Source organism: Tinamus guttatus, unplaced genomic scaffold (genome assembly GCF_059628265.1).
Source record: "Tinamus guttatus ecotype Peru unplaced genomic scaffold, ASM5962826v1 Tinamus_guttatus_pri_ptg000403l, whole genome shotgun sequence".
Taxonomy (NCBI): Eukaryota; Metazoa; Chordata; class Aves; order Tinamiformes; family Tinamidae; genus Tinamus; species Tinamus guttatus.
The window spans coordinates 969163-986780 of NW_028288937.1; the positions used below are offsets into that span (position 1 = coordinate 969163).

Sequence of the window (17618 nt, forward strand, 5' to 3'; positions counted from 1 at the left end):
GTCCCACTGATTCACACCACTAAACTAATACCAAACTACTACCACCAAACTAACACCACCAAAATAATACTTTCTTTAGACCAAATACGGAATTAAAAATCATTCACAAAACTGAGCTGGACTAGAAGCTGAGAAGGTAGGGTTGGTCATTGCCACTGCTCCTGTGCCACTGCTCCTGTATCCTGAACTGCACAGCAATCTGTCCTACTGAAAGACAAAACTGCCCAGTGACAGCAAGAACGAGGGAGGGAGTAGTTCTTTTTCTCAGCTTGAGGGTGTGCAGCAGTTTAGGTCCATCTGAGTCAGTGCTGTTACAGTTCTCTTGACTGCACCCTCCCTTCCCTCGTACTATCACTATGAGCAGATTTAGTGCTAGTAACAGGAAAAACACTTTTCATCTTTTCAGTCAAATCAAGCCCAGAACTGATATTTAATTGAGCATTTGCAGATGGAAAAGAGGAAAGCTGGGATACCCACTTCAGAGCTACTGCTCTGAAAAAGTTGAATTGCATAAGAAACCACGGCTTGAAAATTTAAGCAGGAATGTGTCTCTACCGCCTCATAGTTTGTATTTCTCCACCTGATTTTGTATGTGAATGTACATACAAAATAGTGAATGCAGACTGTGGAACACGTAACTGATACATTTTTCACATCAGTCATGTTGACTGCTTCAGCCAGACCTTTGTCTCTGATGACTGAAGTATCTTCTGTTTGCTCTGCTGTAGGTAACATTCCTGAATCTGTGGTAGTCGAATAGGTTACACATTTATTGTGCCAGTTTATGACAAAAACTAAACTGCTACTGACGTCAGTAGATGTTAATAGGAGATGGAAGCTGTGATAGCTGAAAAACAAGTATGAGTTTTATATGGCCATTTCTGCCTTACAGCTATTAACTGCAAAACAGAGATTCCAGAAGCCAGTTCCGTTAGATCTGCGACCTCTGGTCAGAATGATGCTGGAAAAGCTGAAATCCACTGCCAACAAAATTCTTCATTTCACTAAAGGAAATAAATCACCTGTAAAGTTAGTAATGAAAGTGTAGAAGAATGTTTGAAGTTACACACTGGTCTTTAAAATTCTACCCCTTGAATTTAAAAATTAAAGTGTCTTGTTCTTCCATTACTCTAGCAATCAACATTTTTATTATATATATATATACACACACATGTGCATTAATATATATATAATAGATTTTATGTCTCGACTTCACTATTACAGCACCTTGTGAAGACAGACATTCAGGTAGTTTGACTTCCCCTGAATATTAAGAATACAATCAAACTTGCTGGTAGTGTAAACTAGGCCGTATATATGAATTGTGAGGCTCACTGTTCTGCTATGTCACAGTTTGCTACAAAAACAGATAAGTGCCTGCTCAACATTTCACTAGGAAAATAACCTGCATTCTAATAAATGTTATTACCAGCTTCTGGGTGTAGTGAGAATCACACCATACAGCCAGGAAAACAAGCCCAACTCCCACCTCCAAGTGGTTTCTGTATGGTATCTCAGAGCCTGCTTATACAGTAGCAGCTGCGGTTAGGAATTTTGTTAAGCTGTTTTTTGTCTGAATACCTCTATTCTCATATAGCTCTGGTGGAGATTTGGTTGTACAAGTTTGACATTCAGTGCTACTGGTCTACCTCTCCTGTTTTGCTGAGCTACTATGAAAATTATACCCAGCTTCTCAGTCTGATTCTGGGAGTTCATAAGCTATTTTGAAAGACTTGGGAAGTTCCTAACACCTGCTCTGAGGGTTGCTGGAAAAAAAATGCTCACACTAAATTGAACTAAGGAGAAGTGCCTGGGAGAAAAATATAACACAACTGGCTGGTGCCAAAACAGACGTTGAAGTGAGTAACATCAGCAATAAGTGGGCTGCAGTCAGTTCCTCAGCTTATTATGTAGTTCTATTTGGGAGAAAAATGAGTTTTCTCTCAGTCCTCCAGCCCAGATTAGCCAGTTCCTCCTCAGTAGTCTCTGCAGAAATTACTGGATTCGCAATAGACAGCAGAAAACAAGCTCTCAAAACTCCCAACTAGGAGGTTGTAGCCAGATTTGTCAAAGAACTTTTTTTTTCCTCTGTAGGAAGACTGAAAATATGTTTATGATAAAAATAAGGATCCCCGCTCCTCTATCATGTTCATGTAGTAATTGCAAGACTATCCAGGGTATTGCCTGGATACACAAAAAATGCTCGTTGTTCACATTTGATTTACACTATTTTCCCCTTATTTACTTCTTCCCATTTTCATCTTCTCCCTCCACTTTTTACTCTCATCCACTTTTTACTCATAAACATTTCTGCAACACTCGCTCTCCCAATGCTCCGTTTTCTTGCTCCCTCCTGTTGCACGAACCAGCACTCATAGGTGGAGACAAACACACATACATGGACAAAACCAATGGCAACATACAGGACAAGTGTGTGTGTGTGTCTGTGTGTATCTACAATAATTTCCAAGTTCTGGTTTGACAAGGAAGTAGATTTTCTTAAAGAGGATGGCAAAAAGGATGAATATTCTATTACAAAAGGGAAAAAAAGTCCTATGAAGTATAGAGCATAAAGCAGCACACACTCAGTAAATCTGGCCAATTTAAGTATTTCAGGATGCCGCTTGCTCCACCAGCTAGTCTGACCAGTGTTACTGAACTGACAGTCAGAACAAGCAGAAATGAGTTGAAAACTACACAATCCTAAACCAGCTAAAGGCAAATTTGCCAAGACTGTCCTGTTCTCCTAGGTTCTGTTGTTGTATGAGTAACATTAACAGGGCTCCTCTGCCCCCATCCACTCAGGTCAAAATACAACTTGAAGGGTTGAAAGGATATAATACTCCATACGTATCAACTATTTATCAATTATCTACTGTTATCATTTTCCCACAGAAGATCGAGTTCACTTTTTTTTTGACCCATTATAGTTCTTAGCACTTTATCCTACAAACTAGTCACGCACCATCTTTCTCTGGCCCTACCAACAACAGTCACAAAAGCTGTAAAATAATTTAGAGACTGGAAAATGGGGTATTTATTTAGACTTCGTATTTCTGAAAACACCTCACTGTATTTTCACACCAAAAAGATGCTTTCACAAACCAGGTATCCCCAAATTCTCAGTTACCAGTGATTTCAGGTATTTAAAATATTTTTTAAGGTGAAGTGTATGAAAAATATTTAAGGAAACCTGTTTACCCAAGTGTTTTGTAAAGAGGAATCCCTTAAGTGGAGGGATTGTCACTGGCCCTAATCAGCCTTAGAGAAGAAAGACAGACCATCTGGAAGCCTGGAGAGAAGGAAAAAAAGGAAATGCCCTCAGAAGTCAAGTGCGGAGTTACAATTTATGAGTGGCAGGATAGGGAAAGGATGTGCTACTTGGACTATTTTAGTCCCCACTGTTTTTAAAAACAATATTCAGCGCTTCTGTTTTGCTTTATTATATTTGGAGACTATCCAAGAAAGTGGGGAAAAAGGAGGGGGGGATCAAAATGCTGATCTTTCAGTAAATACAAACAGTAGCTTTGTATCTACAGGACTTGTGGATTGCCAATAATTGCTCATCTAAAGGTTAAGACTATCCCCAATTCATTAACACAACATTTTACTGCAGTGTTTTTCCTTTTTGTTAGTCACTCAGTACTCTAATGCTGCATTATTTGCAATACCCTCCTGATCTTTCATAAAGAAACCCACAGCTTAAGTCCTACTGTCTTTCCAGAGCTGAAAACCACTGGAAATAACTCTTCAAGCTTCCTTCAGAGATAAGCATTTATAAAGCTTTTTGCATAAATATTAGCTTTATTGGAAAATAGGTCGCTTAACCAATCAGATTAACACACACGAATTATTCAAGTTAAAAAAAAAAAAAAAAAAAAAAAAAAAAAGAAAACACCTAACCTAAAATGCTTTGGAAAATAATCTGCGTCAGTTACAGTAGCAAACACATCATAGTAGCCTGAAACAGGTATTTGGGGATGTTTTCATCAGCTAATAGGCAATCAATTCATGTAAACACAGAAAACACCCTGTAATATTTGTTTATGAATGTACCTAGAGTACATTTTTTGAAAAAATCCGTAAAGAAATATGCAAAGTAAACATTGGTTTACATATAATTACAAGTTACGTATGTTTATATGACGGTTCATGCTTTTTATCCATTTATTCTTATTTACAGAGTGTGCATTAGAACCAGTCCTTTTAGATGTACATTGTCATTTTTCCACATTTGGGATAACTGCACTAGAAATACGCACACACACACAAGTCAAATCTTTAATGGTATCCAGAACCCTGCATAAGCACCTGCAGAGATCAGTGAAAGGCACCAGTTCTTAAGATAACAAGTTAAGACCACAGTGAAGTTTTTAGATTTAAAAGGGAAGTGAAACTAAGATTAACATTTTCTTAGATAATCTCAAAGATGTATCAAAATAACGAAACAACTCTTCTCTGGGTTAACTATTTCAAAAATATATTTCAAATATGCTGTTTTGAGAATTTAGTTTGGATTAGTTTTCCAGTAAATATCAGACCATCAGCCTCACAGACTTGTTTCAATCTTAAATGTGGAGAAAAGTAACATGCATAAAGATGTTATGTGCCTTTTCCTTCCACAACTGTTTTCATCGCAATGTTAATGCCATTTTATGTCAGTACTAATTCAGTGTTTTATTTCTGCTACTTGCGGAATATATTGCCTCCTCAAGCCATTCTGTTGGTGCTATTTCCACTTCTAATAAAATGTATTTTCTTATTGGATTGATGGCAGCTGCACAGCTGCAATAAGCTTTTGCTAGACTGTAGCTCTAATGCTGCAACTCTTAAACCTGTTCACAAGTCACTTAACATGTCCATTCCAGATGTGTCCTTCAACAGTATATATATATATATTTTAAAAAAACCTTCAAACTGCTTATTACAGGTGATACTGCATTGGCAGAATGCCACAAAGCTACATTTCAATAGGATAGGAAGACATGAAAGCTTAAAGCACATTTTCTTAAAAGGGAAAGAAATGGCTTTTTTAACTATCAAAAGAATTAATTTTGTTAGGTCCTAGTCGTAAGGGCCTTGAGGACAACCTGTCTCTTTCTAAAGACCAGTGCTGTCAACTGGCGTTATTTGTGTTGCCCAGTCATCAGACAGGGATGGCTTGGCTTTTTGTTTTTAGAGCCAACTAAATGAAGCAAACAGATGTTCAGAAACAGAATGGGGCAAATGCTTGAGACTGTGGAAACATTCTGGTTACAGCTAGGTTCTACATGAACACTGCTAACTCATGCACTTCTATTTCAAAATTAATGTACAGCACAAAGGCAACTACAGTATCCAAACTTACATAAAACACCACCAACTGTCTAACCTTATTTTACAGCTCTGCAGGAATGGCTATGCTTTGCATCATAGTAAGAGTCCTAGGATTAGAGACCAAATGAAAACTGTGCAGAAGAAAAACAGCTGCTAGAAGACAGAGGAGAAACATTACAAAAACGGGGAAGCCAAGACTGTACACAATCTTAGTGTTCATATGGTTTGCTTTTGGTATCAGTACTTCGTAAGTCTCTGGAAATCATTTAAATACAAAACTTTAGGTAGAAAAATAATTGTAGATCTTGTCTACCTATTTATTTATATGCACTAGTATCACTTGTTTAGTCAAGATACAGTGCAATACCTCTTTGCAATTAATTTCAAAGTGTCCATATATAGAGCAACAGTACCTCATTCCAAGCATCTCAATAATTTGTTTTAAGTATCTATTCATGGAGGTAAGTCAGAATAGCTACCGTACTTTCAAATGGAACCCCGACTTAATTCATGTTATAACTTATTTCAGGCATAGTCAAAAGTCCTGAAGATTAGGCAAGCCAGAAGCAGCAAGCAATTGCCTAGATCAAGGGACTTTTCCTGCATTTTCAGGATACAAGTCTTTAATATGATCACAGCATTTTTATCCAATAAAAGAATAAGCCAAAGAAAGAAAAATAAATGTAAACCAAGTTTATTTTGCTTTTAAGTAGTGTTCTTTAAGCACTACAGCATGGTAAACAATGTAAATTAGTATAAGTCATCTCAAAAGCCAGAGTTTTTTTTTTATTATTTTATGAGTTGTTAAAAAGATGCAGCCTATTCTAACAGGATAAATATTTTAACCATTTCACTTCGAGTTAATGAAGGCTCACAAATGAGCAACACTCCTCATTGAGGAAAACAAAAAGCTGTTGTCGACAAAGCGACAGCACACACACAAAAACAAAAGAACTGTGTAAAAATAACTAACTGTACTGTGTTCCCATACTCTTTAGAAGTTGCTTTACAATGGGATGATATGCACATGATCTTGCTGCAAACTTGCCATACAACTTGCAAATACATGTAGCCTAGCCTTACCACTCAGTCCAGAAAGCTGCTAACTGTTCAAAAAAAATGCAGCACTAATTTTCTGCTTAACAATTAATCCATTTTACCAATTACCTTTTCTCCTAGGCTGCAGGGCAGGCTAGAAAGAAAATGATCCCAAATTAAAAATTGATATTCTTACAGGAAATTGTGTAATTTTGCAATATAGTCTTTTAACAAGTTATGTTTCACCTCTTTTCCCCTTAGCCACAAAATGGGCATGAAGTAGTATTTTGAAAATGCCTTAATTTTCAACTTCATGCAAATCTAAATAAAGATGACCAAACAAAAGCTTAAACAATGGAAAGATATTTCACAGAAAATTTCTTATACAAAAAACACATAAGAAAAAGGGCCACTAGGTGACATTTTAATTTACAAATTGGCATCATTTTGGTCAACAAATATCCAAGTGCTGTTTTCTTCTATCACAACAAAGTAGCTGTACAGAAAGAAAACTGCATAACTTGTTTTATTATTTTTTTTTAATCACACATCTCCTCCGGAATTTCATGTGGATTAAGGATGCCAGGGACAGACATCTGAAGTTTATGTTTCTCCTCCTGAGCCTGCCGAAGGGCTGTTTCTCTTTCCTCCAAGAACAAGTCTGATGTGTCTTCACCTGCAAATTCCTGTGTAATTCATAAACCATTAGTTCATTGTCAAGTGCTTTAGAACAAAATGCTAAGCTTCCAAAGTCCAGAAAAATATTTCTGGCAGACTATATGCTTGTCTTCTGCTTTTATAAGATGCTAATATACAGGAATGCAACACATAAAAGACTTTCACAATTACAGGATGGGATGCTCTATTAACCCAGTTCTTGGGCTATACTATTATCTAATGCAAAAAAAAAAAAAAAAAAAAAAAAAAAAAGGCAAGCTTTGAAATACATTTTCCACATTATTTTCACAAGCTCCTTCCTACTCTATCATCTTTGGAAAAATGAAAACATTATTCTGGGAAGTTTCAAACCATGCTTACATCTCAAGCAGAAACGCTCTTTACTATTTTAAGACAGACCACTCTTTAAAAATTCCTCTTACTGTATCTCTCACTAGAGTAAGTTTTACCATCATCTTAAAACTACAAATTATAGGCACACAGAGTAAAGCACCACTTGATGTGTTAAATCTAATCCATATAATTAAATCTTACTAAAATAGATCTCATCCACCAACCCTATCAAACTATTTAAGCTAGCTTTTGTTACCATTTTAAATAGCAGTAGACTTATACCTACTGCTCAGGAAATGTTCCAATTATTTTCCAGCAAGTGTTTTGCTGAAATTTTTTTTTTTTTTCTTGAAAAAGCATGCCAAACATACCTTAATTTGTACCAGGAAATCCCTTAGGTGTTCTTTGAAAGCAGGAATATCCTGGTTTAAACTGAAGAGTCCTGTTACAAACAGCTTAACTTGGGCACTAAAAGTAAACACACCAGTTAGTATTTCCACACATACGAACCTGCTTAAAAGTAGTAAATAACCATAGCTCACTTACTCTTGCAGATGAGGAAAAGCCGATTTGAGCAGATTAGCAACATACTCCTGAATAAACATTTGGTTGTTCACTGGATTCCCAGGGTTTAATGGAGTACTTATTTTTCCCTCTTCTACTAAGTTGAACATGTATGCAAGGATTGATGCATGCATTGTCAAACCTGAACAGACCAAAGGTACACATATGCAGTTATTACTCAGAACACCATGTACAACATTAGTTTGAAGTTTGAAAGGAATGCTTTCATCAACTGGTTCACACATTTACATATACCCATTCTTACCAGCTGTGTGCGAGGTATCTGTTACAACTGAGAAAATGTGCTGAAGAATATCACAAAAATATGTCTGATAGAAACTCTGGGCTGCAGCCTCTTCTTGCGCAACATTTTGTAGTAGAGTATAAAGTATCTGAAGCCCTGGAAAAATATGCATAAAAACAAAGCTGAACAACAGAATAGTAAAACCTCTAAGCATCTATTCCCTTTTCCAAAGTGATACAAATATCCCAAGAAACAGAGGGGCACTGAAAGCTGTATCATTGCAAACTTGGTGATTTTCCCAGGCGTTTCCTCAAGCAGCCACGAGAGGGCTGTACACATTGCTTACAAGGAGCTTAGATGTGGTTACGTGACGCCATAAGCAGAACAAACTCTATCACTTCACCACTGTTAATGAAAGGTGGAGAAACTCTCTACCAGATTTTTATTCACTCATTTTAAAAGGGAAAATGTGCCAGTTTTCAGAATTATATGAAAACTGAATTACTAATGGAAGTAAGACTTATCTTTATCCCTTTATCCTTTCCAAACACTTAAAACAAATAAAAATGTAGTGACCTGTCAGTATTTTTTTCCCTAAATCCAGCAGCCTCACAACCAGCTTTTTTTTAGTTAGTAGTTGAGAGGATGAAAGAAGCCAAAAAGCTACAACATTTTCAGAATTTAAGACATGTGCATAACCTCTCCTAGTTTCCCTTTAAAACTCAGATTCTGGAGAACTTTTTAATTACTCAAGTCTGGCGAATACCCTCAGTTACTTAATTAAGCCTCCCCCTGAATTTAACACCTTGCTGTTGTCCAGAGGAAGCGCAATCCCCCTCCTTACAATCAAGGAGCTGTTGCATCAGTTCAGTTTCAGAAAATGTCACCACTCATAATGGAAAAGAAAACAAGCAGAAATGAACTGCTCTCTCATAGCTGCAATTGTGAAACAGTACCCACACATTTTAGCTGTAATATAAACCTGGTTTGCAACTTGAAGCTGGGAGAGGATATTATTTTTATGCTAATACTACTACAGAATAAGCATCCCAATTACAAGCTTGACTGAAGAAAGAAATCTAAGAAACTAGAGGCAAAAAATGCAGCAGTAAACTTTCAAAAATATAATTGATATTGCCAGATGGAAGAAGCCTGGGTATTTAACAACATTTATAACTCCCATTTACCTGTATCTGCAACATTTCTCATTGTATGTTTGAAAGCCCAAATAATGGAATCCAGAACTAGTTTGAACTGTGCAGGTGGAATGGCCAGGAACGCTGGGAAGCAGTGAGAATTTACAGCCTGGAGTAGTAAGAAAAAGTTTGTTCTGTGTTCAGGATACTCTTCAAAGTCCTATGGTAGGGAAAAAGGGGAGAGAAAAAAAAAAAAAGAGTCAGGTTTCCCGAATGGCTAAAATTGCCTTCACAAGACACCCCCGTTGAAGTGGAATCCAATTCACTAAGTTATACGAACAGCATTTAGACCCTGGGTTCAAGTGATCTTAAATGAAAAGCAAAGAACGCAGTTCTCTAATAAAGCTAAACATTTTTTCCCCCTAAGCTTTTTAAGACTGTCTTTAAAAAAATTAAACAACAACAACTGGCTGAGCCATGTTTTGTTAGTATAAAACCTTAATCGTTTCTCATTGCACAGATAAGCAGGCAGACAGATGGTCTCAATGCGGCTAAGAATCTATGTTACACCCAGCACAGGGACAATTTCTTGTTATACGTTATTGTGAAGTGGCACTGATTCACCTGGCACTGCTCGAGTCTTAGGCAAAAGTGTATTACAGACTACAGCAGAATTGCACACCTCTGGTATTTAAATGTGGAAATATAAGGGAGTGATAAACACTGTATTTGGAAGTCTGATATTTTAGCAGTTAGTCTGACACTGAGGTGGGACTAAGTAAAATTTTGCTTCCAGAAGCATGCCTTGCCCATCACAAACATACACACAAAATATTTATTAACAATTTAATTTGAAAACTAAAACTAAAAGATTTTTAAGGCTACCAAATCAAGACATCCCAGTAGATATCCAGACTTCAGAACAAATGCTTTCCTTTTTTTGGGTCTTGAGTCACTAAGGAAATACTTTATCCAGAATTCAAATAAAAATACCTTATTGATCATATTTAGTGTGCATTCAAAAACAGCATCAAATATCTGAGGTATTTCAGCAGTAATGTGTCCACCCAGCTTGTTTACGATGATAGCCATGGTACTAAGCACTTCAGGTTCTCTAGCAGCTGGAACATTTCTCTGGTAGTCAATGAGAACTGCATCCAACAAGGGAGGAACAAAGTTTTCAGCTACCTAATTAAAAGAGCAAGCCATGGTTATAACACAGTCATTAAATAAAATCTCTAGCAAACAGTATATAGCAAAGTTAATAGCCTAGTTACAGGATTTTTTTTTTCCTGAGGAAGTTCAAATACATCAAACATCCATAAACTACCCCTCATTCCCAGAACCACCCAGCAGTGGCATCAGCGGAGTTCTACTAAGTCCCCTTGCTTCGCTTCAGAATACTCTCAGCTAAAGCTAAACCATCTCAAATGTAGCTTAGACATATAAAAGCAGTATGCTTATACTGAGATATCTTACAGACCTCTTCAACTGGGTTACAAGAATTGATTTAGTCAGCAGCAAAACAAAGAACTTCTCTCAAATTCTGCCTTATTAATAAATTTAAATGAACAAAAGATACATTTACTTACCATCTGAGGATCATTGGACCTGCTGACCCAGCCAGAAATTAGCTTCAAGGTTTCCCTTTTTACAGTCCTCATACTTCTGATCAGTGGCTGCTTTGTTACCATTTCACCTGTTAAATTTTAAAGGTTCAGTTAATAAAAGGAGATTTTCCATGCAATTTGTATTTAGTTATAATTGTTTTTATATTTTTTAAGTAATTATACATAATTGTAATTATATTCCATGTAATTTGCATTTAGTACCAAAAAGCCTGAATTGGTATAAGACTGAGAATGCTTTTTGAATATTCAAACAACAAAGAATATTAAAAGACATTTTGTGCAAATAAAACTACCTCCATTCTAGCTCCCAGAAGCCATTTAGCATTTCAGAACTACCTAGACTTCAAAAAACCCTACAAAGCTACAATTTACTTTGCAAGTAAATAAATCACTTAACTACTTAGATTAAGCTTATAGTTTCATTCTTAAGTGATGAGGTACAGGGAGAGCAGCCTATGCGTAGTCATCAATAAGATCTGATCAACCGCACAGCCATGTAACCATTGTGCCACGTTCAAGGGAAACACTGGAGAAGTTCAGCCACGGAAAAGAAGCCAGGACTGCTCACTCTGGCATTAAAGGCATCTCCGGCAAGCTAAAACCAGTTGTGAAAACTCACTCAAATACAATCACACAGCTGCCAACAGGGTATCACACCTAAACTACAGATCTAGTAACTGCTTTCTGAATTTGATGGCTTCTTACAAGGACAAGCTCTGGCCATTAGAGCTACAGAGTCAAGAGGTACTGATTTCACAGCCTTTTTTTCCTTTTTTTTTTTTTCCTCCCCCTTCTCAATTCTATTTGAGATGCTACTTCAAGGTCAACCAGCTGTTCAATTACACCAAAGTTTTATTTAACACTCATGTTTCCAAACATGATCTGCACTTGTTAGAAAAGTAGTACTAACAGAGTTGTAGAACTCAATGACTGATTCATTTGAATGGGTCATGAGCTGCTATAGAAGCACATGCCACTAAGACACAGGACAGCCTCAGCTACTAAGTGATAATTTATTGTCAGCAATTACAAGTCTAGTTTATGATTTCTTTCAGAGATCTTAACTACAGTTACATTTCTATAATTAAGCTACTCAGTAGCAAAGTTCCATACACCAAAGCCCTGCTCTCACCTCTTGAAATAAAACAAACAAAAAAGAAAGAAATTCAAAGATAGTCTTTTCCACATTTAAAGATAAAAGAACACATACTAGAACTTTGTCTCAACAGGTTGTATGTTAATTCTTCTAACTATCTTTTAGTTAGAAAAGTGAGTTAGTTTAGCTTTAGTATCTTTATCTTTAGTTAATCTGCATCTTTAGTTAGTTTAGTTTTAGTATCTTTCCCAAGCTTTCTGGCTTATAGTTGTTTTCCCTCTAAAATCTGAGCAGTTTGTTATTTGAATAGGAGAACATCTGGTTAGCAAGGAAACCTAAGCAAACACTTTCACAGCAATTCCCCACTTGCCCAAACAGTACCAAAAGTGCAGTGAAATTCGCCTGACTCTGTAACATACTTTGAAACCTGATAACATGGACTATTTGTCCCCAATTTCAAGGAAAACAAGAAAAATTCTTACCATTAGCCTGGATAGCTGCAGAAATATTTTCACTTAGGCACTTGTACACATTCAGCATATCTAAGTAAATTCTTCCAAGCTGAATGACAAAGGGGTGGCCAACTGCTTTACATGCTCTTACATTTGTTTTCAGAATGCTACCCAGCTGCTTAACTGTTTCAGGATCCTTTAAGATATCAACATTCTGTTGAAAAACAGTAGTTCATTTTGTTTAGTGAATAAAGTTGCCCTTTAGTTTTTAATAAAAAAGTGGTACTTCAAATAGTTTCCATTATTTAGTATGCTGTAGTATGTATCACTAAAAGACAGAGTTAATATAATACTCCCTTTTTTTTTTTTTTAAAGAAAAAAAAATAGTTCATGGCACTTGCCATTCTCCCTTAAACTGAAAATCAGGATTAATCTTGAATTGCCTATATTTTGCTCTCCTGTAAAAGAGTTTTTGCACTAGTACAAGCACTATTTGAGTGTAAGGCTGGGGGAAACCAAAACATGAAGGAGTGAGATCAAGAAGGGAAGGGACACACAGACCAAAAGGAAAGGCACTCTCTGTTCTTTTTTCACAGTCCCAGTGAGAAAAGTAACTAAAGTTTGATTAAATTTCGGAATAACTGGTTAAGTCCAAAGGGATCCACCTCTTGTGAACTGCAAGACAGTTTGTACTTTTTAAATATTTGAAAAGAGAGACATGGAGAAATGAAAACGGAAATAACAACGTACGTGAAGAGAGTGATTGAAGAGAAAAAGTGAGCTACATTTTTAGTATTTCATGTTTTCTGCTACTTAGAAAGAAAACCCACTTGTGAGTAAGGTAAGGGAGAGTTGCGGATAAGCTATTTCAATCCCACACCCTGAAGCAGCCATTCTCATAAATTCCCTTTTCCCCAAAGAAGCATATTCCTTGAAATTACACAAAACAGTCCTTTCAAACCAGATTAAAACTAGTACATGGTCATTTAAGACTTCTCTCAAAACAACATTTTTAGTATCATGCCAGACACTATTTTGCCCATTAAATAATGAAGTCTACCACCATATATGCACACATAATGCAGTATCATGTGAAAAAGCAGTGTGGTGATAGAAGAAGCCAGTTTTGTCAGAACACAGAATACTTAAAATTTATGGCCTTACTTTTGTTGCCTGTTGAATTATGCTGTCCCATACTTGATTAGGGAGCAACATATACTTTTCTATCAGATGCTCCTGTACAGTCTGGTCTGTCTGTGCCCCAATCATGTATCCTACTGCTTCATAAAATGTATGCACCTAATTGAAACAAGAAATCAAAACAGGTAGGTTAAAAAAGGAGCAAGTATGCAGTGTTTTAAAACCAACACACAGCCAAGGCTGAAACAGAATTTCCCTATGTACCTTTTTCCCACCTAAGTCATTCAGTTCTTTCCTTATTTCCCTCACATACAAAGTAAGACTCAATCCCTTCCCTTCAAATCAACTATATCCTATCCTAGAGTTTTTCTTCATTTTGTTTCCTAGAAAAAAAAGCATCGTATCTCAGAATGAGGACGCTCAAGCACACGACACTTAATTTTTCCTGGACCACAGCTCCGTTTAATTATTTTATAGAACTTTAGGCTGACTTAAGACCTATATATAAAGTTGCAACTGAATATAATGAGGGACATTTAAACTGTAGACTAGATACCATCACTCCTGAAGTATTTCTTTCCAGATACCAGACCCGCTCTGCCCAAAGCTTTACTACAACACATCAGTGTTGCCCTGTGTGCATGCTACGCTTACTCTGTGAGCTCTTGCCCTCCCCTTAGAGGTAGACCCTTGTTTTCCTTGTGCCCAAGAGAGCTGTATGTCACTGTAGTAGGATCTTTTCTCTGCCAAATCAGAACCACAAACTTAGATTCAGTATCTTTATTATTTACTTGTAAAAATGTATTTCAGAAGTCAGGACTTCAATTAAATGCACTTTACTGTTCCCTGGAGGTATGCCAACTAAGATCTCTGTAACGAAACCTGATCATGCTATTTTATGTACCATATGTGCATACAATATATGTACCATAACACTACCGAAAAACAAAGAATACAATTCAGGTCTTAAACCATTGCCAGCAACACTCCATTATAGAACACTTTCACTGATCTTCAGGAACTGCTACCTATTACCCACATCCTCAAATTAGATGTACCTGTTGTGGCTGAAGATCGCAGATGATTGTATTAATATTGTTTAAGATTTCATCGATAAACGGCATGACCTCTCCCACTTGAACTTGGACAAAATGTCGGCGGCATTTTTGTGCTATTTTTATGAAGGTATCACAAGCCATATCCTGGACGCCATCATGGGTTTCTAAATTAAAACAAAGTCATTTACTGCATTGTACTTTTCTTCTATACATGTGTACAGAAGATACATGGGTATGAGCATCAGCATTTGTTTTTAATGAAAAAAAAGGAAAAGATAATTACCGTGCATAAATTCAAACAGCTTGTTGACTACTGTCTTCAAAAATTTCCAGTGAGCTCTCAAAAAGCGTGGGTACTGACCTACTATATACATTATATTTGATGCAATAATGGCTTTATTATCTTTTCCTCGCTTTTGTTCACAGAGTCCCAGGAGATCCTACAAAGTAACATATTTTTAGCTTCCTCCCCAAGTTTATCCAGTTCAATTAGAAGTCTTATAAGACCAACCATAAAATACTATAATCAGTTAAATCGAAGATAAAGGGAAGTGGCTGTCATATCCAGTTCAATATCAACGAAAAAAGGGGACATAAAACTGGGATGATGCAATTATGCAGGTTTCTAACAAACCAGGAAAGGCAACTGTAACGACTAACACTCTGCTATTTTGCCATTTTCATTTTATCGGCCAAAGTGATTTTTTTGTTAGAATGTGCATGAGAGGAGTGCAAGACGACAATGTAGGCCATACTGCCACATCCTTTATTTCATTAGCTTTCCCTTCCCACCTCTTTCTCATTGCCCCCTCTCTCCTACCAAAATACTTCTTCATAAGCTAATTCCTGAAATTTTCTGCAAGAATGTTATTTGGATGAGTGCATTGTTAATGACTGAATAATCTACGAACTTTAAATACAGGATTTAACATTTCTCAGTAATTATCCCAAACAACTTGTCTGTGGTATCAAAGGTACCTTACTAAGAACACACACCAGTATTTTTTTAAATATGATTTCTTAAGCATAATCTATGAAGTATGACATTAGTTTCGCACAATACCTTAATTACTGTAACAAGAAATCTTTTTTCATCTTCTTCATGCATTGCTCCACTGATTGAGCCTATAGCCCAACACAGGGTATTCAAATTTTTCCAAGACCATTCTGTTCCATTCACTTGATTGTGAAGTTTTTCTGTCATTATTCGTTCTGTATCCGCATAATCCAAGTGTGTAAGATACACTGAAAAACAATTAACATTAAACATGCCTATCATCTTTAGGCAAAAACCTGGATCACAAATCTATAGACAAAATAAAGCTCTTCTAAGAAAAAGCCAATCAAAATCTGTTGTGAAGTACAGTGCTTCTTTCCTGAGCTTATGACAGAATGCACTAGAAAACTAAAAACATCTCTTAAAACTGTGTTTTAAAGATAGTGAGTAAATGTTAATGGAGAATCTGACCCAAAGAATCTCAGAAAAATCCCATTACACAAGCTCTGTGAAAAGTCTGAACCCCCTTGTGTTTTGCGTACCAATCAGCTCAGTAAAATTGTTAACAAAAGCAGTTCGTAATCATAGGTTAAATATAGGAGTGAATAACTATTGGGGGGACACTGGACTGCATTTAAAAAGTCAATCCGTAATTTTCCTCTATTCTTTCTTATGCTGCCATTAAGTATGCTGGTTGCAATGACTCACCATTAAAACAGAAAAGTTTCTCCCCTAAACCAGTCTAGATGGGAAGATTCACGTATCACAACTGGGACAGACACTTGCATCAGCCTCTAATAGGATTAGTCCAATATAAAATTCTAAGTCCCAGAGAGCCAGAAGCAATTTAGGACCTGATTCAACATGCTGTGGCATGGTAAAATCCATCCTAAATTCCACTGTACTATTGCATTTTTCATTGAAATTATTTATTTGAAAAGTGAACCTTCTGCTCAAATAGCATACTGTAAACAGTCAAGTCACACTAGAAATCAAACACTTGGTAAGTACATCTATTTTATAAACAATCCTGTACCTGGGACTACATCTATGGCTGACGTAAGATGTAGTAGTTTTTTTTAGTATATAAAAAAATTAAGAATATTTTTTTTTTAAAAAAAAAAACACCCTTTAAAGTCCCATAGAAAGTTATTAAAAAAATAACGGATCTATTACTAGGCTGCACTTCAAGTGCCACTAGTACAGTGATGAGAATTAAAAAGCCCACAAACGTTTGACATTTTTACTTCTTATGTCACAAGAGTCTTAACCCCTCATTCATAAACCTATTATTAAACACAGTGCTCCTCTACAGCACTTGCATTTAATGCATGCTACATAACAGCTTCTGCAGACAATTTCAAGCAAGGTCATTTTAAGACTTCTGCTATAACTCTGGACAGCTGCTCTGAGGCTCAGTAAATGCTTGGTCTACAGACGAATATTTCAACTACGAGTGAAAGATAATTAGCATCTCATGACCTTGAGAGTCTTCAGGGAAGCCCTTCCAATGCAAAAGCTTTCTACATATGTTTATACGATTAACTTTTGGTCCTATGGCAAGAAAGCTGTTTTTTTGGGGTGGGAGTGGATTAAGATATACCTTAAGGTTTTCCAAATAAGGTTAAATGAAAATTTGATCTGATCTTCAGACTGCAATCTCTAAGTTGCCAAGCAATATGTGCGAGTAGCCTGACAAAGACTTTACTCAAACTGACACATTTTAAGAGAGGGATATCACTAAAGTTTTCAATACAAATACTAGGTATGACTACTTAACAGTTAAGTTACACAAGAGCACTGCATGCTTCTACCCCCAAAACTCCAAACACTCCTCTCTTTCAAGCTTTTTAACTGTTGCTCACTGGTGGTCATTTGGCTCCCCTGTAATTCAGGGTGTAAGCTAGCAGTCCATAACATACATGCTGCTGCTGC

General features: G+C 36.5%; 1 protein-coding gene across 1 annotated transcript in view; it reads right to left on the reverse strand.

The window, feature by feature from the left end:
• Positions 1-5167: 5167 nt before the first annotated feature.
• Positions 5168-17618, reverse strand: part of XPO1 (exportin 1) — a 38535-nt gene continuing 26084 nt past the window's right edge. The window contains exons 14-25 of the mRNA XM_088531280.1: positions 15750-15931; positions 14970-15126; positions 14687-14850; positions 13653-13787; positions 12519-12702; positions 10902-11008; positions 10303-10497; positions 9361-9529; positions 8195-8329; positions 7912-8071; positions 7737-7833; positions 5168-7040 (exon numbers count right to left, since the gene is read on the reverse strand). Coding sequence (XP_088387406.1) covers positions 6894-7040; positions 7737-7833; positions 7912-8071; positions 8195-8329; positions 9361-9529; positions 10303-10497; positions 10902-11008; positions 12519-12702; positions 13653-13787; positions 14687-14850; positions 14970-15126; positions 15750-15931 — 1832 coding nt within the window. The 3' untranslated portion in view covers positions 5168-6893. The remainder of the gene's footprint in view (positions 7041-7736; positions 7834-7911; positions 8072-8194; positions 8330-9360; positions 9530-10302; positions 10498-10901; positions 11009-12518; positions 12703-13652; positions 13788-14686; positions 14851-14969; positions 15127-15749; positions 15932-17618) is intronic.